This window comes from Vigna unguiculata, chromosome 3 (assembly GCF_004118075.2).
Source record: "Vigna unguiculata cultivar IT97K-499-35 chromosome 3, ASM411807v1, whole genome shotgun sequence".
In the NCBI taxonomy this organism is placed as follows: domain Eukaryota; kingdom Viridiplantae; phylum Streptophyta; class Magnoliopsida; order Fabales; family Fabaceae; genus Vigna; species Vigna unguiculata.
In genome coordinates, this window is record NC_040281.1 from 59,826,870 (window position 1) to 59,853,666 (window position 26,797).

Here is a 26,797-nt window from a genome sequence, read left to right on the forward strand (position 1 = left end):
TATGTTTGCATCCCCTCTTCACCTGTTTTTGGAGATGTTAACGGGGTGGTTAAGGTAAGGGTAGTAGCTTCCCTGTATCTTACCCGTTGGAAATATCAGTTTCGTACTCGTATCTATATCCGAAAATCTGATACGCAGGAACCCGCATATTTTTTTAATATCCACGGGTAACTGCAGGTATTTACATAAAGAAAAAAAATTAATATTTATCAACAAATTTTACTCACAAATTCAAAACAAAAATATAATGTATAACATTTATAAATTTCAAACAAAGTACAAATAACATATTTAAATAGTGTTGAATGACAGTTTACAAATAAATGAAGATTTTTTAAAATCAATTGATAAAGAATAACCCATTTAAAACTAATGTGTTAATGTTTTAATCATTTTTTTTTAATTTAGATGAGAGTATAGCGGGTACGGGTATCCACGGGTACAAATACTATGATATTCGTACCCGCCCCGTTAACATGCGGAATACCCGTATTCATTACTCGCGGATATGAATTTTTTTGACATCCCTATCTGTTTTGGTGTGTTTAAAAAATTATTAAATATATTTTTTGTCCCTTAATTGCGACACAAAATTGAAATTGGTCACTGCTCGAAAGTTATGGACCAAACAGAATTAAATTTTCGAACATGAACCAATTTTAATTTTACAGAATAAAAATATATTTAACCCATAGTTTAATAATTCTTTTATTTTAATATGATATTATAATTTATTATATCATATAAAAAGTATATATTATGCCATAATAAAAATATCTTTTACTCTGGACAGTTCTACAAAATAAAAGATAGTTATTTATTTATGTTTTTAATAAAATAAATTATTGGATAGTTTTTTTTTATTTCAAAATAATTATACAATTCTTCATTTTAAAACAATGATTACGTGATATTTTTAATATTATTTTTATTAATGTATATATATATATATATATATATATATATTAAATTGTATTTGTTTCTATTTTTAATTAATTAATCATAAAAATTATAAAATTATATACTTTTAATGGAATAAAAATATAAATATACTTACCGTGAAACATATTTATTTTCAGAAGTGATAAGGAGATTCCTCTTTTAATTATTTTTCCTATACATAATTTTTTCGATTTTATATTTTAGGTAATGTTTTTTAACTATTCAAAATAGAACAAAATCATAAACATAATAAAATTATTTATAAAATTATTTATTTTTAATATTTTTAATAAACATTATTTAATGATTTAATAATTTTTTTATTTTAATAATTAATATAATAATACTTTGTTTATGTTTTAAAGAAAGAGTGGATAGCATGTAAGGCGGTTTTACAAGTTTTATATAAAGACCTCCACTAAGTTTTACATAGAAATGTCAATAAAATTCGTATTTGTAAGTATATTTAACAGGTAAAAAATGGATATTTGCGGATAACAGGAATAGATATATTTTATATTCTACATGTTAACGAGACAAATACAGATATTATATTATTTGTACTCATGAATACCCGTACCCGCTATAATATAATTTAAATTAAAAAAAATTATTAAAATGTTAATACATTAATTTTGAAGAGTTATTTTTTATCAATTGATTTTAAAAAATTTCTATTTATTTTTAAAAACTATCATCCAACACTATTTAAATGAATTATTTTTATCATGTTTAAAATTTATAAAAATTATGCATTATATTTTTATTTAAATTTATTATTAATATTTTTTATTAAATATTAAATATTTATAAATATTAAAAATATATACAGATATTCGAATAACAAATACCTATATATATATATATATATATATATATATAGATGAAATAAATATTTAGCCAACAACTGAATAACGGACAACAATTATCCATACTCTACCCGCGCTTCTATTGTACCCACTAGGGGTGGCAATGCGGGTCGCCCCGCCCCTTTTAGGCCCGTCCCGCATAAGGCTCGCACACCGCGGGCCGGCCCACCCCGCTTTGCACATTTTATGCGGGCCGCATACTCTGGCTCGCCCCGCATATACGTTGGCCCGTGGGCCCGCGGGCCGGCCCTTTTTTTTAAAATTTTTTTAATTTTTTTATGATAAAACTTTCAATGTTTAAAAATTGGGAAACTTTAAGAAGTTCACAAAATTAAGTAAAGACTTTGGGGAATTAGATGATAAATTGATAATTCAACATTTTCATCATTTTCATACTATGACATACATAATGTATTCTTTAAATTTTAGCACATTAAAAATTATATAATACTTGTCTTTTCCAGTTATACAAAAATTTGAAATATTAATGTAAGAGTCCATAAAAGAAGTAATTAATATACACAAGTGCAAGTTTATTTTGTTATTTTTTAATTTTATGCGGCCTTGCGGACCGGCCCGCACGGGCTCGCGGGCTCACTATCCTAACCCGCCCCGCGTTTTTTCTGCGAACCTGCGGGCCAAACCTGCGGGCCAGGCCCTAATTGCCATCCCTAGTACCCACGGTCTGTCCCGGCCACACAACCAATTTTTCTCTTTCTCTAGTCTTATAGAATACTATTGGTGAGACCTACAACTTTTCTGATTTTTCTGTAGCTTTATCTTAAATATGATTTGCTTTGTAAAAAGGAATAAGTAACTATACACAAAAAAAAAAGTTAAATAAAAATTAGTTAGTTAAAATAAAAATAATGAAAATAAATAAATATTTTCATTAATTAAACAAATTATACTTGATTTAGACTTTAGTTAATATGAAGCTATTAACATATTTAAGATTAATTAGTATATTGGATGTCTTTTTAGCGTTGAAATTCAATATTACAAATTATATTTAAAATAAGTATTACAAAATTAAGAAAAAAATAGTTTTTAATTTTTTTATTATTTCGACAAATAGATGTGGATCTCTATACCATAAATCTATTACTAAATTTAAGTATTGAATATATTTTTTTCTTGAAATACCTTGATTTCCTTCAACTCCAAAAGTATGACATTCTTGCATTTTTAAGTAAAGTTAAATCTGTACCAACCACGTATCTTTTTGAGTTCAACCTTTTAAGTCTACGTCATAATCATAATTATATACATTTTAGTATTGTGAATGAAACTACGACAACACACATTCATTCATCAGTAAAGTTTTCTTTCTTTTTTGTGATAGTGGGTTGAAGAAGAAAGTAAATCACTGATTGGTCTTGGTCTTCATTTCTGATGCCAATCCTTAAAGTTGATTAAATAATTTACTTCAACGTCCACACATTTTCAATACGATAATTTCAAGAAAATTTTAATGGATGAAATTAACCGTATATGTTTTTATATGTATTATTTAATGGCGATATTACTTTTGTAGTTGATCAAATACAATTTTCATATTACCTAATGGAGTGTTAGAAGTTAATAATCAGTAATATAGAATATCACATTTTAGTAAGTTATGTGTTTTGATCTTTACTTAATCCGGAATCTTTCACGAATATTTTGCATGGAATTATATTAATCGATGGTTAGTTATATTTTTTCAACGTATACGTATTCCTTTTTATTTTGTTTTACTACTATATTACTTTAAAGTTTGAGTTAACATTAGAAATGTTAAATCTTTTTAATTTACTTAATTTAATGATATACGGTATGGATTTTATCGTCCTCGTTAGTAACTAGTTAGAGTGGTGTCATTTACAAAGCTTTTATTTTTAATATTATTTTTTAGAATACAAAATAAGTGTGGGTAACACTAAATTATAGTTAAAGCAAAATGTTTGAAATCTTATATATTCTTTAGGAAAAGTCGAATCTTTCAAACTTTTTTGGGTCAGGTGAGTCATTCATGTATCATTGGATCTGAACATTATGAAGAATTATTAGCACTTTACAAAAATAAAGTAGTTGTATAATAAAAAAATGTAAAGTAATATGTATTACTTTTCAAACTGATAAATGGAGAAATGGACGTGCGATTCCAATATAAACTTTGAACTGCGTAATTTTTCTAAGGATTGATCACGTACATTTGTATACAACTTAGTGTAAATATTTTTAATACCTCTATGATATTGATTAAAAAATAAATTATAGTATTTAATATCGCCATTACACTGATGGTGCAACATATAATAAACCTTTTTCTATTCATTGAACAATACCCGTTAATATACCTTCTCACCCCCTTAATTTCAAATGCTAATATACTCATATTCTCCCATATCCACGAAGTCATCTATCTAAACTTTTAAATATCAGTTTAGGATAACATTGAAGTAAGACTATAATTATTATATTTTAAAAAATATATAATAATCAATTTAAATTTTTATAAAAAGAACAAAGCATATTTAGAAATGGAATAGTTACGAGAGAATACTTGTGTCTTTTATAGTAGTAGTGGGTGTGGAATAATGAGAAAACTAAAAACTATGTGGTGGGTTAGTGGTGTTAGAAGTGAAGTTTAAGCCTAATACTCCGATAAAATCGATTTCTAAGGTGAGGTTTACACTTCATTTATTTATAACAATATATAAGGGGGATTCCTCTTTTTGTGTCCACTTTTCATTTTTCAATTTTACCCTTAACTATTATTTAAAAATTAATTATTTTATAATTATTTTTTCTTTAACCGTTTTTCTTTAATTTCTTTTTATTTTGACTGTTATTCTAAAAACTTATTTTAAACAGTTATTTTATTTAACAACTATTTTAACATTTATTATACATGTTTTAAAAATAAATATTATTAATATTATAAAAATTAAAAAATGCGAATACATATGCGCGACAACGTCTCTATGTTCACTAGTATATTATGAAATTGTTTTAATACATAGATTATAGATCTCGTGCGTGAGACTAGAAATGGGTAATCTGATAACGGTCCAATAGGAGTGGAATAATATGTCCAAAAAAACCTCACTATGATAGGCTCTAACCAATTTTGCTAGGATAGACTCTAACCAATCTCGCTAGGATAAACTCTAATATGGCTCTGATACCATATTAGAGATAGAGTTTAAGCCAAATTCAATCTCACAAAATATAAGGTGAGGTTTGCACCTCACATACATATTATAAAATATTTTATCTCTAATCGATGTGAGACTTCTAATAAAAACACATTGTCATGCATAAGGTAGAATCTGATGTTAAACAAACTCAAACGCAAATTGTTTACCTCTCTAATCATCATCGCAAAATTCATTTACAAAACAAATTGAAAACATAAAGTTATCTAAAACAGAATGTCACAATTTGGTTCCATGCACGACAAAATGGATTACAAAGTGGAAATAATGTCTCTTAAGCCTTTATTTTTCTTTTTCTTTTTGGTCAATTTTATGAGTTCATATTGTTTAATAAGTGATTACAATATTTTGTAAAAAATATTAATTACACAAACTAATAAAAAATTCCATAAAAGTGTATTTATAAAATACACACACAAAATTAAAAAAATGCTTCATTAGCAATCAATTTTAGTGACCAAAAATTATTCGTCACTATAGTGACCAATTTATATATCAATTTACAAAATAAAAAATTATTGGTTATTAAAATATTCACTATTATGAATAAAGAATTATAATTAGTCACTAGTTAATTAGAAATTAATTTAGAAACCAATTTTTTGATAGCAAAAATCAAGGTAGTTAATGTGTTTGTGACCAATTTTCTTTTGTAACTAAATTTTAAAGACCAATTATAATTTTTCATTTATAATTGTGACTATTTTAATAATTAAATATTTTTTATTGTATAGATCGATAATTAAATTAGTCACTATAATGATTAATAATTTTTTATCACTTCAAATTTATTATTAATGAAACATTTTCTTGTAGTAATATATATTTATTTATGAACTTATGTGAGAATTTATGAGATATCAATAAATAAAGATAAGGTTGAAAATATTTAATACTTTTTTTAAAATAAGGAATACTTTGATGCAAAGATGTTTTAAGGAGCTCATGACATAAATTCCTTTTCTCCTTTTAAATGTCTCTCTTTCTATATGTATAATGTCATTAATTTCACAAGGCACGCGTTAAGGTTAACTATTATATTAAAAATTAATGAATATTTTAGTCAATTAATTGAAAATAATTTTATATTTGATGTGTGACCAATTAATCCCTAACTTGTGGTTTGTGGGCATTTGTGGGTTTAAGTTCAAAATTTGAAAAATTGAACCTTAAAACTCAATCTAAAACCTGGGAGAGTTTACGATTCTTATAGTTGAAATAATATATAGTAATATTCATTTTGTTGAGCTATGAGTTAACTATTGGAGGGATTGTTTAATTGTCCTTTAATTGAGTATAATACACTTATTATTGAGTTATTTAGGAAGATTCACAACCTTCATAACTCAACTAAAGTTAAATGTATTAGTAAGTTATATGTTACAAACTCAACTTAAAGCAACCAATCACTGTGGTTATATTTTTAAATTTTTGATGAAAAATAAAGAAAGAAAAAACATTTTAATCTCTTTGGATGATGTATTACAACAAAGAAAAATAAGTTTTTGTGCGATCTAACAGGAAAGTACATTTTACAACCAATGCATAAGATCCACCAATCCCTTATACTATTTCATTATGTTCTACCTTTTTGGCCAAATAAGTGAAACAATTAAAAAAGTACACTCAAATAATTGAAATAATTTAAAATGTACATTGGATTCTTTCATTTGTATTGTTTTATTCTCCAATAATTTTATACCCTAATTAATCATTGTAATACGAAAATATTTCCCAATTTGTCACTTCTATTCCGACCGATTTAATCTTATGACAACATTCATTTTCAAATAATTCATCAACTTTAATAATTATTATTGTGCAAAGTTCACTGTTGACGAACTTTTTTATTCAAATTGTCGTTGCTAAAATTCAAATTAAACCTAATTTGAGCATATAATAAAGATATTGAATATTTGAGTAGTTATTTAACATCTTTGAAAACTGGTCTAACTTTTTATTTAACTGTATGTCTTTTGGTACTTTTACGAATTTCATTTTAGTTAAAGTCGTGGTAAAAAATAATTAAAATATATATGTTTTCCTTAGTATTACTTCAAGTGTTGATATTCTTTTTAAAATAAAATTGTGATGAAATTATAATTTTAGGGTTCACAATATTTTAAATACAGTAATACCTTAAAATGTAATAGCTGACTCTAACAATATTATATCATAATAAACTTAATTAACATATTAGAATAATTTGAGTCATAGTTAACTTAATATTATTAACAATTAACTTTTAATCGAAAAGTTGACAACGATTACAAAACATTCATTACCCATAACCATAATATTGAGAATCATGAAGAAAAAAAAAAGAGTCATTGACCATACTTTTGTTTTAAGTTTAAATACTCATTTAGTCCTATTTTCCTATTTTTATAGTTTTTGTTTAGTTTGATTCTCATTTTAGTTAAATATATAATTAGGTCCTAATTTTTTGTTAAATTTATTTTTTTGCTAACGATATTTAAATAGTCTGTGATATTAAATGTCTTCATGTTATTTTATTTTTTATTTCGACGTGTCAGTTCATGATTATGTCGTTATTATTTGTTGTTCAATTTTGTTTCTATATTTCTTATTTTTATTCAATTCCATCTTTATTCTTGTTAAAATAAAATAATTTTGTCCCTTTCAAATTAAAATCAAATTTAACTTTTATATAAATGTTATCCTAGTATTTTTATTAAAATTGACCTTTTTATTAATTATTTTTAAAATTCAATTATAAATCATTATATTTAATTATAAATTAAACGTAATTCTTAGATTCAATTATTAAATAATAGTTATAATATTATTAGAATATAATTATTAAAAAATTTCTTCTAATAATTATTTTTAAATATACTGATACCAGTAAAATTGAAATTTAAAAAAACTATAAATATTATAAATATTTTAAAAATATTATATTTATGTTTTACTTAAAATTTAAAAATATTAGAAATTAGAAATATTAAATTTATGTTTTACTAATAATTATATTTTATTTTTAATGTCTTCTGTGTCTTGTTTTCTCATAATCTTATATTTATATTAATTTATGTCCTTTGCCTATAAATGGGTAAATTTGAAAAATACTTAATTTTTTTTTCCAGCTTGCTAGGTATATATATTCTTTTAGGTAAGTACCATGGTGTTCTGTACGAAAAAAGACAAGAATAGTTCAAGAAAAATAGTTTGGGGAGGTACTAAACCAATAAAAGAAAGTTATGGGAGGTTTATACCGAAGTAGGGAGAACAAAAAAGGGGATATTTCTAGCATTAAAAGAGTTTTAAGGAAGATATGTTCTGTTTTTTCGAGAATGAGAATACAACTTTTATATCTATATGGAATAGACAACATAACAATACAACTGCTCCATCGCAGGAATATAATTGAGTGACAATAAACATATGCAGGAATATGGGACATGCCACAAGAGGTTTAACCAAGGATAGACAACCACCAAGAAAATGTCATTATGTCCATTTTGTTAGCACACCAACATATTAGGAGGATAATTCTATGAGTTTATGTAACCTTATGATTAGTTTCTAATGACAGGGTATGAGAAATGATTATGTTACTACATGTGCCTGTTATTCTATAATATCTTTGCAATTATTGATTGTTGTTATACTATAACGCATATAGACTAACCTTTCAGTTTCTTTTTCAACTTTTAAGGAAAAGGCGGGTGTCACGACCCCTCCAAACTTTTTCAATTTTTTAAATTATGTATATTTTTAAATTTTTTAAACTATATGTATCTTTTAAATTAGGTAGTAGTATATTGAAAATTGAAAATTAAATTATGTATTTTTTGTTTCTTTTATAAAGTACAAAATTTAATGTTAATAAATAGTAAAACATAAAATCAAATCTAATGAAGAAAAACAAATATTAAGATAATTTTCATTTTCCATTGTCTTTTGAGTTTTTTATATGTTGTACTCATCTGTCTCCCTTACCTAATTTCTTTTGTTACCGAAAAAAAAAAACTTGAATAAAAACTCATTATTTTTACCCTCATTTTTTATATATTTTCTTCCATTTTTAAAGAAAAAAAATAACTTTCTCTTGTCTTGCTTGATAGTGAAATACTTGTTTAATATTTAACACTATTTTTTTATCTCATGACATTTTGTATATTATTTTTTACGAATATAGAAGAGTAGATACTGTATTATGTGATTTTTTATAGACAAGTTTTAAGTTAACTTGATTATCATAATTTGTTGTAGTTGTTATGTCTCTCAATTTTTTATTAGATTCCGATAAATTACTTTTAGTCTTAAACTTATTTTTTAAATAATTATATTGATAAAAAAACAAAAGAATAAATTATTTTTTAAAATTATTAAAAGAAAAGTAAAGATCAAACAAGACAATATCATTGATCATCGCTTAATCATGAAATGAAATGCTTGTGATGACTTTTTGACTTTTGAATCGATATGTGCACATTAGTAAAATGAAAAATAAATATTTTGCAAATAATATAATTATTTATATTAAAAATAAAATAACTGAAATTTATTTATGATTAAATTATTTAATAAGTTCAAGAATATGAAAAAAATGATGGACAATTATTTAGATATGTGTAATTTCTTTTATAATTATACCTATAATAAATTATATATTCATTCTTATTGAATAGTGAGAATCATGTTAAATATATAAATTTTAAGTTTATTATTTTGCCTCTTCCATAAATTTTGGTCAAAATTCACCGATGATTGTGATCATCTTCCATGCATCGCGGTCCTCAAAACTATCTGCAACACTTTTTCATTCTAAAAAAGAATTCATATTTACTTTTACTCTTTTTTTCTTTTCTAACTTTTTTTAGTGCTTTCAACTTGGTGTTGGTTGATTTTGAATGAAATTATAACAGTTTCGTCTTATACTTGCCATATATTTAAATTATGCAAATGCAATCAATAACTTATTTGACCACATATGTGATGTTCGAACATCTATCACATGTTATAGTTTAATCTATAACATGTTATTGTTTCAAAAGTAATTGTCATTTTTATAGGATATACAAATACAAATGTCGTGGTTGGAGGTGATTATTACGTGCTTTAAATGTGCTATCATTTATTGTTGGAAACTATCTCTTCATGATGCTAAGATTTTCATCAATACACTTTGGAAGCCAATTTTGAAACTTCCTTATCATTCAAGATAATTTTATGCGTTGAATTATTTTAATTTACATGAGAATATTTTTACAATTATTTATTCATTTTATTATTGGTAAATGTTATCTTGTTGACTCAAGATATTCGTCATTCAATTATTTTTTAGAAACTTATAAAAAGACAAAATACTATCTTTAACACTTTGGATATTGACTCCAAATTTAATATCCAATGAAATATTCAGTTTTCATCATTCTAGTTCCGGAAGTGTAACGGAAAGAACTATGGCAAAGCAAGATGAAGAATATTTGTAATAAATGATTTTTTTTTAAAAGTGCTTATTTTAATTCTTTTAATTTTATCTCAATTGGCAGAAGTAATAAATGAGAAAAGAACATGTGTGGTAAAAGACAAACTAAAAACTTATAGTCAGTCAACTCTTAATTATAGAGAAGTGAAGTGAGTTCAGTTGTTCACACCCAACGCTGCATATTTTACACATGAAGTGTTATATTTATTGTTGTGGACCTTTCTCTCCTTGTTTTTTTCCTTACCACCCAACCAACTTCATTCATACTTTACTTTGGTGTTAATTTTCTTAGTGTTTTCTAACAACATGTACTTTTCACACTTTTTTTACCCACATCAATTGGTACATAATTTTTTCACTTTTGTTAGAGATTTCTATTAAAGAATTTTTTAACAACTAAATTTTAATGATTTTTTTCTTACCATATGAAGTTTTATCTTTTAAAATGATTTTTCATTTTTTTTTAATTTTTCATTTTTTATATTCTAAAATTGCTTATAAAAAATCATATAAAATTATAAAGGAAAATTATCAAAATATCATTGTCATTCTATTATTCTATTATTGTCCTTCTATTGTTAATATGAGACAAGTATTTATTTTATTAACTCATCCTGTTTTGAAAGTCCATTTAAAAACTTGTACTTCATAAACACACATTTATTAACTTTCGGAGTTTTGAAAGTCCATTTTAAAACGTGTATTTTATAAACGCACATGCTGTGATCTAACATTTACAATTTCTAGTACGTTGTGACATTGCACGAGATAGCCAAACCGAATAATGTTGCACTTTTAAGAGGTTTCATAAAAGGTAAAATGTGAAAAGAAGAAAAGTGGTATCTTATGGGCAATTATTGTTTATTTAACACGCAACAATAATGCGAAATAAGACTTTCATTTCAATTTGAATCTCATTGTTTTAAATCCATAAATATTAAAAAAAACTAGAATCGAAATAGTTTATTACAATTTCCTTTTATTATATATATATATATATATTACTATAATTTATAGTGTTCAGCTATATATAATAATGCCACATTATTTAGAGATGGTGATCAAGAACACTTTAAATATTATTTTTCTTTCAATCCTTCAATGTGTCTTTCAATAATAAAATTATGACAAAAGAGACTCCAACATAGACAATACCTTGAATGTGACAATTAATCTAATCAAATTTTTGTTCGGAACATATAATCTATATTTTTCTTAAATTAAATATTTTTGTAGTTAACATTTTGTAAAAGATGTTTCTAAATCTTTTTAAAATTAATTTCAAGTGTTGATTATAATAAGATTAAATATATAAATGAAGATTTACTTATTTATAATGAGGACAAATAAACTTGTTTTTGTGGGTATTGTCCAAATTCATCACCGATTTGATGAAGAATTTTCGTATTGATTGAGTATGAGTATGTGAAGTACCTGACTTTTTCAATTAGGTGTGAGGATGAGGATGTGTATGTACATATTCACCCCGTCTCCATCTCCACAACTGTCATAATACCCGTCCCCATCATATATTCGTTTCCGTTTAAATTATTAAAATATTCGTTGTCTATTAAATAACTTTATATCCATACGTGTGTGTGTGTGCGTGTGTGTATATATATATATATATATATATATATATATATATATATATATATATTATACGCTTTCTATTTTTTATTCTTTTTATTATTTGGTTTGTCTTGTAATTCATTCTTATCTCCAATATATTTTTTGTCTTATTACAACTTTTATGCAATTATGTTCAAATGATGTATGTCAATTAAATATTTTTTATGTTTTACATTTGAATATTTTTACTCTTTTTTAATATTTTTATTAATTGTATATTTTCTTCCACATGATAATGTTGAACACTGTCAATTTAAGTTTTCATAGTATAAACCTTTCATTTATTAGGTAATATAAAAAAAATTATCTTGTTTATTATGTTATTATTTATTTTTGTTTTATTTGAAGAACTCATTTATTTCATTAAAACTATTTTCGTTATATATCAATCATCGACTGAGTTGATATTTAAAAAAATTTCTTAGATTTGTAAGTTATTTTTTATCTTATCATACCCTTTAATTATAAATTTGTTCTCTGTTGTGAAATTTTATTCAATGGTCTCTCAAATTGTTTCTAACACACACATTTGTTAATTTTTTAAATATTTTTATTTATTATTTATTTTTATAATGTAAAATACTATTTTGATATTATTTATATAATTATTTTTATTTTATAACTCATCATCATATATATATATATATATATATATATGTATAATTTTATAACTATTTTATAAATAAATTTTATTTACTACAATATAATAATTGAATGTAATCGTCATTAATCTTTTTTATCACCATCCAACATATATTGAAGTTCAAAAGGTGAAAGATGTATGTTAAAATTTTATTATTATTAGTTTAATCTTTATTCTTTGTATGATTTTGATCAATTAATCTAATATAACTTTTTTACTATATAAAAAAGAGATTTAATTAGAATTTTAAAAATTGAAATAAATAAACATTTAAAATAATGTTTAATTTGAATATTTATTTTTCTTTTATATATTTTTAAAATTTTTCAACTAGATTTTTGTAAATTTAATAAATGTTTTGGTTCATTGAACTTTATTTGGTATTCTAATTTAAAATGTATATAATTATAATATAATTTATTTCTAAATATTTCATATTGAAGAAACAATACTCTTTTTAATGTTGAATATTTAATAATATTATGTTTCATTTACCACTATCATTTTTTATTATTTTATATAAATTAATTAATTGATATTGAAACACTGTTGAAAGATAGGTATGAGATAGCGAAACTCATTTGTGTCTCGTCCTATTAACATTCGTACTTACCAATTAATGGTATTGTTAAACAAGTAAAATAATAAAATATAAGTATGAAACTGAAATTAAATTTAATTTAGTCTCCTTGTGATTACATTTTTAATATAATATATTGAATAATAAACAATAATAAATATAAGGAAAATTATTTTGTTGACTCCTCTTTTTTATTACTCATATCCTTTACTCATTGACGTGACTTAGTGTGGATCATTAATTCTTTCAAAGAAAATTAGTAGTATATCAATTAATGACCCACACTAAATCACGTGAAGAGTGAAAGATGAGAGTCAAAATGGGTCATAGTATCATGGTCCTAAATATAATACATTGAATTTACAACTTTAAAAACAAAATTTAGACTTTGAAACGAATAATACAAATACAATAATTGACTTCATCGATCTTTTATATTGTTCTCACTTTCATGTGTTAAACTAAGGAGCCGTGTGAGATCCATCATTACACCATGTTCAAACTTGCATCAAGAATGCATTCTTACTCTTAAAACGAAGTATCCTTACCGCTTAGTAACACCTATGAAGCTTCAAAATCTATAATGTTTAGTAGTTCAAAGTTCTCAGTTTTCCTTATCATTATATTATATTATAGATGGTATGCTCAGATATCATAGTTGTGACTCATACGCATAGAAACACAATAAACAAAGCTCTTGCAATATTATTATATATACACATGCTCTTCTCGATCACATACTAACTCATATACCATCGGAAAGTCCTTGTGAGATATATTTATACCCTTACACCAACCTATATATATATGAGAAGAATGTTTTCTAGTCTTCTATAAAAATTAGGTTGCACTCCAACTACTCTTATATTTTATCTATTTTTTATTATTAATAAAAAAAATATTATTCTTTTTTGATAAAGGATTTATTTAATATTTTTCTCTTCAAGCATTATCGTTCTAATCTCACAGCAATGGAAATACACAACGCTAATTTTAACAAATATTAATAGTTAAAAATTATTAAAAATTACAAAATTTTGTTTCTTTTCTTTTATTTAATAATTGATAGATGAAAGCACGATTTTCGTCAAGTTATATATACTAATTTTTATTTATTTTTGTAAGATGAATTAACTTGAGATAACTTATGCTTCCTCTATATAGCAATGAAATAAACATGAAAAGTTGGTGGTTTTCATTATATAATTTATTTTATGTGCAACCTTTTCTTTTTTACTCTTGACTTACGCTTCTGCATTTCTCTTTCTGGATACTGAAAGATAATAAAATAATGGGTGTATTATTGTGTAACATGGCCGTTTTCTGAATTGATTAAAAGTAAAGGTTAGAGGAATAGCGGTGGAACGTGGAGGGCTTTGGAGAAGAAACAAAAGGACAAAGTTAAAGAGAAGTAAACGTCAACCATAAAGCTGCTACAGTACTGATATCTCTGTATTTACACCGCACAATACATACCATATTTCACAAAGAGTTTTGGAGCTCAGTAAACTCCAGCAATGGCAGATCCAGCAGCTTTCATTGCCAGCTGGTTAACTCCCTCTTCTCTCTTCATCTTCGTCAACATCGTCATAGGAACAATAGCAATCACTTCTCGCTTCACTCCCAAAAACCACCACCACCCTCATCTTGCTCCTTCACCCTCCCTTCTACAACGACTCAGCTCCTTCAATCTCACTCACCACCCAGACCCAGACTTCACTCACCCTCAACTCGTTCCAACACCCTCATTATTGCAGCGAGTCAAGTCCTTCAATCTCTCCTTCCGGACACACGAACCCACACATGCGGAAACACAGCACCTCCAACCTACAAACCCGGAACTGGTTCGGACACCCTCGCTGTTGGAGCGCCTCGCGTCTTTCGATCTTTCTCTAAAGAATCAAGAACCCACACATGCACAAACACAACACGTGCAACCCGAACCCGAACCAGAGCCTGAACAGCCGGAACTGGTTCGGAGTCCCTCGCTCTTGCAGCGGCTACAGTCCATAAACTTGTCGCGTCTGTACAGATCGGAGGCCGTACACGGAGAGGATCCGGGTAAGGCGGAGATGCGGAAATCGGCGAGCGAGAGGAGGGGCCCGATAGAGCGCGAGGAGGAAGAGGAGGTGGAGAGACGGAGACCACAAACGGCGAGGGTTGAAGCGACGTCGTGTAGAGAAGACGAAGAGGTGGACGCGAAAGCTGATGATTTCATCAACAGGTTCAAGAAACAGTTGAGGTTGCAGAGGATTGACTCTCTTCTCCGTTACAGAGCAGGTAGCTGATAGATTATCCATGGATCTACGTCACTGAATCTACGTCGTCGTTTCGTCGTCACCTTTGTTGTTACTTTGTATTATATTATTAGTATAATACTAGTTTGTATTAAGAAACCATCACTTGGTGTTGGTCGGTATGGCAAAGTTCTTGTTATAGTCTAAAAAGGTCTTTTTATTATTCTATATATGCATGTGTCAATGAAAACTATGTGCAATAGTAATATTCATTCTAAAGTGCACCTTGTTAAAGAAAATTAAAAATAAGGAGATGTGGTGATAAAATATTTGTTAACACATTAGTGATACTTATAGAATTGTGAATGGGATTTGTTGTATAGTAATATTACAACATGAATACCAATTAAAAGGTTTGAGCATTAATCTGGGGAAAATGATACGAATTGGAAGCTGTTTCACAAGGTCTTATCCCGATTTCCCTTCAATTTGTTAATTCTTTAATTTGTTATCCATTCATCCACCCAAATATAATTACTTATATATGAAATGATTAAGTGTGAACACGATTCATATGTATATATTTTTATTTCGATGAGTTTTTCTTAACTGGTGTACTAGTATATATACTTTATTGAAAAATTCCATACTAATTAATAAATAAATTTTGATAACTACGACATTTATTGATTTTATCCACCCATGCAGAGGCCGATTCGGACTGTGATTAACTTTTGTTACAACGCTTCTTATCATTTAAAAGGATGATGACTTTTGGTTAATATTAAAGTAGGTTTTTCAAAACGCAATATATTGCTTATTGACTACAACCTAACTTTGCCCGGCCTTTCTCTATGCAGAGACATAATATCTGAGTAAATTCTGGTAAAGCCTGTAGGTATTTCAATGTAAAAGAAATAATCGGAGTAGGATAAAATTGTTATACATATGATGCATTGTTTGTTTCTACATTAATATTTATGTTCTAGGTGGTGATATCAATTGTTCTCTAGTACATGTCAAATAAATTGAATTACAAGACATTTAAACCGTTACATTCTTATTTAAATAGAATTATACTCTAACTATTATTTATAACTTTTGACTTAATGTTAAATGATAGGATTTGATCTTAATAATTTCAAAGTCAAATTATAAAAGTAGACAAAAGTTATAATTTATTAGTTGGATCTTAACACGAATCTTACGCACTAAACTAAATAAGTTAGTATTTTTCATTTTGTGTGATTGGACCAAACAAACTATTGATGAATCAATTCTGAGATTTTTTTTTAATTATCGTCAATTTACCTGAATTTTATTAGAAAGTATTATTATTAGTTTTATCCTTATTTCATGGATCCGCCATAATCCAGTAATTAGTCGTAAGAATCTTCATCTAATATAATATACAAGACTATAAGATAAAGTTGCGTTACATAGTTTTTTCTTCTTCCGAGTTTAAAAATGAAAAAAAAAAAAATGGTATATACAATGGATTTGAATCGAAGGCATGAAAAGTCCAAAAAGTTAGAAAATTGTGATTTGAACTATGATGATTATGGCATAGATATTGTTGAAACATTGGGTGGTAGGTTCACCTGCCACATGCTAAAAATACAGTTAAAATGGCTAATCTAAAAATGAGATCAAAATTCTATTTATGCCAAGGATCCAAAGTCAAGTCTCCGGAACCTTCCTCCTGTTTTTTATTTTCCTACTACTATTGGATGAGAGATAAAAAAAATTATATGTTTTGGTTAGTAAAAATTCTCTTCATTTATTTTGGAAAAAAAATTATATGATAAAAAGTATCATAACAAAGATTTTATTATTATTATTATTATTATTATTATTGAGTCTGTACTTTTTTTTTATATTTTTAGTAATACTAGTGTGATGGGAAGACATTTAAGTTATGTGAACATAAAAAATATTATTCTCCCTAAAAGTGAAATAAAATTATTTATTTTATACAAAAATGTTAAACATAGAAAAATAATTATATCCTTTCCCACTTTTTGGTTCTGACCGCTTCAATTTGATTCTATCAATTAGTTCTCTTATCCTTCGTGTTATTTTCGCATGCGTCTGATTTAAGGTAAAAAGTAAAAAAAAAAAAAGTTGAGGGAAAAAACGAGAAAGAAAGAAAAAAAGAGTAAAAAGACAGTGAGAACAATTTTAGATTGCTAAAGAAAAAAAAATGAAAGAAAAAATAGGTCAAATATTGTTGCTAAATGGTATTTTTCTGAATTTTTATACCCTCTAATTCTAAATGGATAGTTTATCCACCTTAAAACTCTATACTATACGGATAGTTTTCTTAAAATTGTCAAAGGAAATTGACTTTAAGTGATCCTATATGTTATAGGTTTTTGCATAGTGTCATATTCTCTGGTGTACGAACTAATTACTCAAAGGTTTATTTATGATGAATAAAATGAAGAAATTTGATTCTTAATTATCTGTCGTATATAGGATACTAAACAATGATATTTTGACTACTAAATTTTAATAACTTTTTTTATAATATTATGTGGCATATTTTAAAAGTTTTTAGAAAATCGAGAATTAGAAAATGAAAAAATAAAAAACTACTTAAAAATTGACACGTAAATTTATAAGAGAAAGTTATCAAAATTTAGTAATCAAAAAATATTTTTTATACCTAACACATCATAACAAGGAACCTAATCATTAAATAATTTCATTCGATAACAATAAAACAAAAATAAAGAGTCAAAAAGAATAAAGTTGGTAGAGTTTAAGTGAGTAGAGAAACTGAGTACATTTGTTTAAATGTACCTATACATGTTCAAGTATCATTAATAACAGTAATTCTCACAGCGACTTTTGTTAATTTACTGGATTTGGAAGAGATCAGTAGTAGATGTTGAAGAGCAAGATCAAATCATTAACCAAAATATATAAAAAAAAAAATTACTCTTGTAAAACACCGTATTTTGTTTTTAAAGTCTTACGAAAATCTTAAAAATTAAGAATAAAATCATTAAATAGACTCAAACGTTTTTATAATTTTTTCAATAAATTATAACTAATGTAAATGATACCTCAAATAGAGTGGTCGTAATGGTTTTAGTATGAAGAAAAAACATCCCAGTGTCCGTAGTACATTTCAATGTTTCGGATTCGGACCTACCTCTGATGGCAATTTCTTCCACACCCCCACCACAATCTCATAATTTCACCATCCACTTCCATCAATTTCAATGTCTTAAATTTATTATTTCGTTTAGGATTTTCAGTTTCAATTTGGAATCGTGAAATCTAGATATATTTTGGATTATATAATTCCAAATATTAAATGTCAATATTTGTATATTTTTAAGACTTATAATTTAAAATACAAAATAAAAATTTATTTTCAAATGTATAAATTATAATGTAAACTTTATATTATAAAATATACAAATAAAAATAAAAATATATATTAAAATATAAAATTTAGAATACAAAATTTATATTAATATAAAATAAAAAATTACATTTCCTATAATTTGAAATATAAAATTTATATTTCAGATTCTATTTTAAAAAAAATCATTACGCATTTTACAATCTGTTATGCAATTTCCTGTTTGTAATTTTTGATTTGAGTATCTATGATGCAAAAAGAATTAAAGATATAAATTATATGCTGAGGTTTAGTTTCGATTTAGAAATGAATTTGAGGGTATGGAAAAGAAGGAGAAAAGTGTGGAAAATGAGGTTGTTTAGATGAAAAGAAGGAAAGTGGGAGATGAATGAAAAATTTATGAAAGTTTGTAAAAAATTCACAGTGATTTATAAATTAATTTCAAAATTAAATAATAAATGAATTTCAATTAAATAATAAATTAATTTCAAATACATCTTAAACTACATCTCTGCACATTGACTGAAGTTGAGGAAGGATCTTTACAGAGATTGCAAGTCTGCAGATTAAAATCTAAATTTGATACGGAGAGGCTTCAAATATATGAGAGACTTTTCCTTATCTTTCATCTTGTATTGTTTCTAATGTGCATGGGTAAGGGTAATGCACTAGGACGGCCCAGCTATGAAGGAGGTGGACACTGGAATCACGGGGGTGCAGAAAGATTTTGCCACGCATGCTAATCTCTGGGCCTTATTATTGGGCTAGCTTTGTTTGGGCACCAATATCTTCTTACCAGCATTCAACGATTAAAGACCATAACAAAAGCCATTATTCAATAATATAACTTTTTAACGACAAAAACATAATTTTCTTTTTTACCATCAAATTTTAATTACAGACCTTGTGAATACAACGGTTCTCTCAAATCCCATTTATTCGTTGTTAAGATTCACTGATGGTGATAGAACTGTACGAGAATATCTTTTGCAATCTTAAATGGGCCACGGAAAGAAAAATAATTTGCCAACCCATAGGTTATGGTCCAAGTCAGAAGTCTGGTTCAACTCTTTAGAACTTTGTCCACACAATGAGATACATGTGTGACATGACCACAAATACTCATCAAACCATTTCGTGTATCATGTTTCTACTTCTGTGACCAATTCATGCCTTAAATTGAGCCAATGTGAAACTTTTTTTTTTCAAAGTTGGAAGAAATTCATAGTTTATCACATGGAACAAGTGGCATGCTGTTCAGTACCACCATATATTGTTTTTCGTTCATTTTGGTTCAGCACGTGCAAGATCTCTTCAATCACATTCTTCAAACACACTTTAACTATATTAGTCACAAAAACGTTTACCACATATATACGTGATGAAGTGTAAAGGGTAGGGCTTAGACTGGACTTAGGTTGTATAAAATCTCCCTCTATGTTACTTCACGTTGCAGCACAAAGAAAAAGAAGCATAACCTAAAAGGCGGTTATGTTATCTATTAATTTAAAGTCAATGAAACACACAAATATATACATGCGTACTAAGAAGTGTGTTAATGGAGGTACACTAACAACTAGGTGGTTACCTAATAAGCTTCACACTGGTGATAACATAATTGCGGAAGTGTGGACTTTAATCATTGTCAACCCATGATTTTTTCATTTTTCTGATGTTGTGTGTCACAGAGGTTCTCCGGCACAGGAATGTTGTAAGATACATAACTGATTTGCATATCAGATAATTATTATTGTTTTGTCAACTGTTAACTAATTATTGGTTGACCACGACAAATTGTCACACGTAATACCGATTATTAAATGAAATTAGTGTAAAGTCTCCCATCTCCAAATGTAAACAAAGGAAAAAAACAAAGCTCGATCTTCAACATTTGACTATAATTTTATAAACTCCGTCCAAGGACTAATTTATGCCATGATCGGCAAAAAGATAATGCAGCTAAACAAGTGGATGAAAATCGAAGTTTCTGCAGCCTAAAGCGTGCAAATGAAAAAGGAAATTTAGAGGCGTATAAATCTAAGCAACAACAATACATATATACACAAGTATACAATATTATTATAGTAGACCAAAAAATCATCTTCTTTTCTCTTCTTTCCTATATATATATACATGTAACTAAACAAGAACACTTTCATAGCCAAATTCAAAACAACAGTGCATTAACCAAATTATCTCTTCCAAAATGAGAAGTTATTTTAGATTCTCAAAAGCTTTAGTTGTGCTAGGGTTAGCCTTCACAGTGCTGACACAGACACAATCACAACCTTGGTCGTTACTCCAAGCACCAAAAGACCTAACCCTGAAGCTTATTCGTGATCCTGTGACCCTTTCGCTAGCTTCAACAGACTATGGCCACATACTTCATTACAACCCTTTTGCGATTTTTTCCCCATCGTCCATCAGTGACATCGCTCTGTTGATAAATTTCTCGAATTCTCTTCCCATCCCGTTCACCATAGCTCCTAGAGGGCAAGCACATTCGGTGAATGGACAAGCCATGACAAATGATGGGGTTGTGGTGAACATGACCGAGTTGAATCGGTTCAGAAACGGGACTGGGATTGTAGTAGTGTCTGATGGAAGAACAAGTGCTCCATATGCTGATGTGGGTGGAGAACAAATTTGGATTGATGTGTTGCATGCAACACTTGAGCATGGACTCACACCACTCTCTTGGACTGATTATTTGTTCTTATCGGTTGGTGGAACTCTCTCCAATGCTGGGATCAGTGGCCAATCCTTCAGGTTTGGTCCTCAGATTTCCAATGTTCATGAATTGGATGTTGTTACAGGTATGGATTATTATATATTCTTTTCCCCAGCCAATAACTTTTCCAGATTAATTTTGCATTCAAGTTCATCACCATTCACATATATACATAAACATGAATTGAAAGTTTTTATAATCTAAAATTTTAGAATACTTCATTGACGAAATCTATGTATATACATATATATAAGTATGCAGACTCTTGACAGCATTGATTTTAATTTATTAAAATGTGATATATCTTTTTAAAATTATATACGAATAACTGTTATTTAATCTCTTTGTTGTTGTTTGATTTGTATATGATTTTTTATTTTTTATATAAATAATTATAACTCAATGGTAAGAGCGTTGAAAGATAGTATTTTATATTGTTAAATAAAATAATACTGTCAACGTGCTAGTGGATTCATCTTCTATGTCCTTTTATTTCTGCTTACATCAACTAAAAAATTTGGGGAAGGATCAAACAGACGTCAAAAATAATGACAGACATACGTAGTAAATAGTTATTCAATATGAGTATCCGTTTTTTTTTATAAATTTCATGAGTACATCAATTAAACTATGACCCCTTGAAACATCTTAGGTATATTATATATTAACCAAAAAGTCAGATGAATGGGTTTTATTAAATGAACTCAGAATTCAATGAAACATGTGGATTAAGCTAAGTTGATTGGTCACATCATATCTTTACAGAAGATTTTAATCTTGTCTCTTTATGATGTATGAATTGACCATGTCATTAAAAAATTGATACAGGTTATGAGATTTAGTAGTTCTTTCGGAATTTGCTAGGTTCAAAATCTTATAGTTGAAGCTTATCTCTTTCATTTACAACTTAGATTATGTCCACCGTCAAAGTTAATTAAAATATGTATACTTTTAATAACAGAAAAGAAGAACTGTTTATTTTTCTTGACAAGATTCTGGGGATTGATCTTCGGTGTATATTATAATAAAAAAGAACAGCAAAGTTTCCTTGTGTTCTTGATTCTTCACCATTATATTGTAATATAAAAATTTTCTGTGTGCTAGTAAATCTGTTTGTGATTGATTCCTGAACAGTCTTATGAAATCAAACCAAGAAACAGACATGAAAAATAAGTATAAAAATAATTAAAGGGAGTGTAATTGTCACGTGACTTCATCATATATTTACCAAGATTCCATAGCAATCAATGATTACATCAAAGATGGACTGCGAAATGAAACACTGTACACTGTTTATTTTCCAATTCGACCGGCTTAGATTGAATACGCCAACATTTTCTGTGGACCAATCTTTTGGTCTTAAATAAGTCCTCACCCAACAAATTGTCAGCACGCACTCCTGTTTTTCTTTCTCAAATATTTCCCATCAAATTAACAATTGCAGTTTATTATTCCCTGCATAATTCTGGGAAAAATCTTCTTTGACAAATGCAAGTCAACTCTCTTGCAGAGTTTTATAGGACTAAGGAAAGTTTATTCAGTATTCATCATTCACTTAACTAATACATATTGAATGAGTGAGGTAAGAGAATCGAGGCATGATTTTCAAGTTATAAATGAATAATGGTAAATTAAAGTTTATGCATAAGGGATGCTGGTTTTTATATACATCAGTAACAAGAATTGTTATTGGAAGAAAACACACTTATTACAGCAAGGAACGTGATTTCATTAGAAATATATTTCTCTGAATTTTTTACATTTTTTCATTGGGCACACTTGACACACATGTTTACACCTGGCTTCGACAGGGAAAGGAGACCTGGTGACATGTTCCTCGGAGAACAATTCAGAGTTGTTTTACGCCGTTCTAGGAGGATTAGGTCAATTTGGAATTATAACTAGGGCAAGAATAGCTCTTGGACCCGCACCAACTAGGGCAAGTATATCGTATTCTTTTTATTTATATTTGTTTATTTTATAAGTCAATCTTGTTGGATTCTCAAACCCACCAATTAATAATCGATCATTTGAAAGTAGGAAAGTAAAATTAACACGCAAAAATTCCATGGACACCACAACCAGTTGCTTTCAAGCATTCTATATTTACATGCCCAAAACAAAGAAAAATGTTTACAGTAAATGCTTAACCGTTCTTCAATATCATGCTTAGTGTTAATGAAAAATCATTTGCCTAATCTCTTGCAGGTGAAGTGGCTCCGTTTGCTTTACAACGATTTCTCTGCATTTTCTGCAGACCAAGAACACTTGATCTCGTTGAATGGAAGAAACGACACCATTGCTGCTGATTATGTAGAAGGTTTCCTTCTGCTAAATCAGCCACCACTTGATCTTTCTTCTTTTCCAGCACCTGATCAACCTCGTATAGCTTCCCTAGTAACACAATACGGCATCATCTATATCATAGAGCTTGTGAAATATTACGACAATAGTACTCAACAACATGTTGACGAGGTAATAACGTATGAAAGTTTAGGAACTAAACTTTTATGTGAAAGACTCAAGTTAGTTATTATGTTTTTATATGTTTGAATAGGATGTAAAAGTTTTGGTGGAGGGGTTGAAGTTTGTTCCCACGTTTATGTTCGAAAAAGATGCATCATACGAAGAGTTCCTGAACAGAGTTCATTCTGACGAGCTTTTACTAACATCACAAGGACTCTGGGATGTTCCTCATCCTTGGCTAAACCTCTTTGTTCCAGGATCTCGAATCTCAGATTTCGATGAAGGTGTGTTCAAGGGCATTATTCTGAAACAAAATATCACTGCAGGAGTTGCGATAATCTACCCGATGAATCGATCCAAGTAAGTTTTAAGAAATTAAGTATGTTTGATTTGGTATATATGGAATAATTACCAAACATAATTAATGTAAATGCATGTAATTAATCCACAGGTGGAATGATAAGATGTCTGCAGTTACACCAAATGAAGATATTTTCTACACTGTGTCACTTCTTCATTCAACTGGGTTTGATAAAGTGGAGGAATTTCAAGCTCAAAACCAAGAAATATTAAAGTTCTGTGAGGATGCTGGTATTGAGATCAAGCAGTATCTTCCCCAAAACAAAACAAGGAAAGAATGGATGAAACAATTTGGGTCCAAATGGAAAACATTCCAAGAAAGAAAAAATGAATTTGATCCCAACAGAATATTGTCACCTGGACAGAGGATTTTCAATTAAATATAAAATAATCAACGATACAATTTACCATACTATAGTCTAATACTGTTGTACAGGTGTTACCGAAGCAGTTTATAAGTAAGTATTTATGTATATGTATTTTTTGTCATGATGTTTGGATGTCTTAACATGGGTTACGTAGATGTAGCAAATAAAAGTATTGTCACTATATGTTTGTGTTCCGATGTTATTATAATCAATTTATCCAATTGGCTTCTAGCAGTTCATTATTTATCTATATATAGGTAGTGAAATATACTATATTGATTCTTATTATAACTCACGTGATATATAGATACCACATCATTTAGTATAACAACTAATGTAGCATTAACATATATTAATAAGAATAAATGTTGTATGCTCTAATAGTAGGTCACTAGGAATCCGTCATATTGCTTGCTTCCTTATTTTCACAATGTCATTCTTCCTTTATTTTTTTTTCTTTTGTTTTTATTAAGACAAAACTTTTTTGTTTTCTATATATCACTATAAAAAAATGCATCATTAATGACCAATTAAAAAAAATTATTAGTTACTAAAATAGTCATTATTACGAATAAAAAATTATAATTAATTTCTAAAATTTAGTTACTAAAAGAAATTGGTCCCTTAACATTAGTTACCAAAATTTTTGTTACCAAAAAATTGGTTTCTAGATTGGTCTCTAAATAATTAATTAGAGACTAATTTAGTGACTAATTCATTTGGTAGTCAAAACCTAGAGAGCTGATGTTAATGACCAATTCAGAGACTAATTCATAATAGAAATTATTTTAGTTATCGATTTAAAGATCAATTATAATTTTTTGAAACTAGTTCACTTATCAATTAATTTTTAGTTTATAAATTAATATTTAAATTGTTTATTATAGTAACTAATTAATTTTGGTTATTAAATTTAGTCATTATTTAAGATTTTGTTTGTAATGATATAAAAAGTCTAACAAGATGTGTTTTTTTTAATTAAAGCTTAAGGAACATTTTCTTTGATATATATATATATATATATATATATATATATATATATATATATATATATATATATATATATATAAATATATATATATATTGCATAAAAAAATATTTTCTTAAAAAGTGCACATTTTCATTAAATAATTAACTATAGGAATATGAAGGACATTAGCTCTCTCGAGGGTATGAGTTATTTGTAAAAGCAAACAATGTTTCTTAATTACTAACTAATTTCCTATTAAATGTATATATTATATGTAAAATATTTAAAGCAAAACTGCTCCCCTTATGGGCTTGCATACCACACTACATCTAAACCCCTTTTTGTACACTGAGTAAGAATATTTTGAATGGTATCTTTTTAAGTATTTAAAGAAAAAAATAATTTCCTCATACATTATTATTTTTTATATAGTTCCTTTAAATTTTTATTTATAACTATAATACATAATAATAATAAGTTTATTTTATCATCTAAAAAAAGTTATTTTATTTTTTTCCTCTCCATAAATGCTTACGAAGATTTTTCTTTTAAACTTGTTCTAATTCTTTGAAAAGCTTTCTTTTTATTGGATAAGTAGTCACACAAATATAAAGTAACAATATGTTAGTAGGTTGGTAAAGTGATGCAATCTCAAAAAACCTCCAACGCATAATCAGATTAATTAATTCTATGCCATCAAACAGACTCCAATAGTAAAATCCTTTATCATTAAACAAACCTCCCTAAGGAAGGACTAGGTGTACCTAATTAACTAGCTAACCAAGACATAAAACGGTCATAATAACAGACAGCATAAACTTTAGTTATCAGATAATGCCTTTTTTTTTAATATTTAACTATACAACTATATATATACACTTGTTTTTTAATAGATAGAGCAATTGGTGACTTTAAGAATGAACTATAATGAATTTTTATTTTTTGCCTTCTCATCACGGTTG

The 26,797-nt window shown here is 27.2% G+C and overlaps 2 protein-coding genes across 2 annotated transcripts; both read left to right on the forward strand.

Annotated features, from left to right (window-relative positions):
• Positions 1-14,716: 14,716 nt before the first annotated feature.
• LOC114176536 (pathogen-associated molecular patterns-induced protein A70-like) lies at positions 14,717-15,843 on the forward strand. The gene has a single exon (XM_028061606.1). The coding sequence runs from the start codon at positions 14,845-14,847 to the stop codon at positions 15,613-15,615; it is 771 nt and encodes a 256-aa protein (XP_027917407.1). The 5' UTR covers positions 14,717-14,844; the 3' UTR covers positions 15,616-15,843.
• A 5,238-nt stretch (positions 15,844-21,081) lies between these two features.
• On the forward strand, positions 21,082-25,099 carry LOC114177218 (cytokinin dehydrogenase 3-like). Its single transcript, XM_028062485.1, has 5 exons — positions 21,082-21,756; positions 23,483-23,610; positions 23,880-24,146; positions 24,229-24,497; positions 24,589-25,099. The coding sequence occupies exons 1-5, from the start codon at positions 21,147-21,149 to the stop codon at positions 24,875-24,877; spliced, it is 1,563 nt and encodes a 520-aa protein (XP_027918286.1). The 5' UTR covers positions 21,082-21,146; the 3' UTR covers positions 24,878-25,099.
• Positions 25,100-26,797: the final 1,698 nt, after the last annotated feature.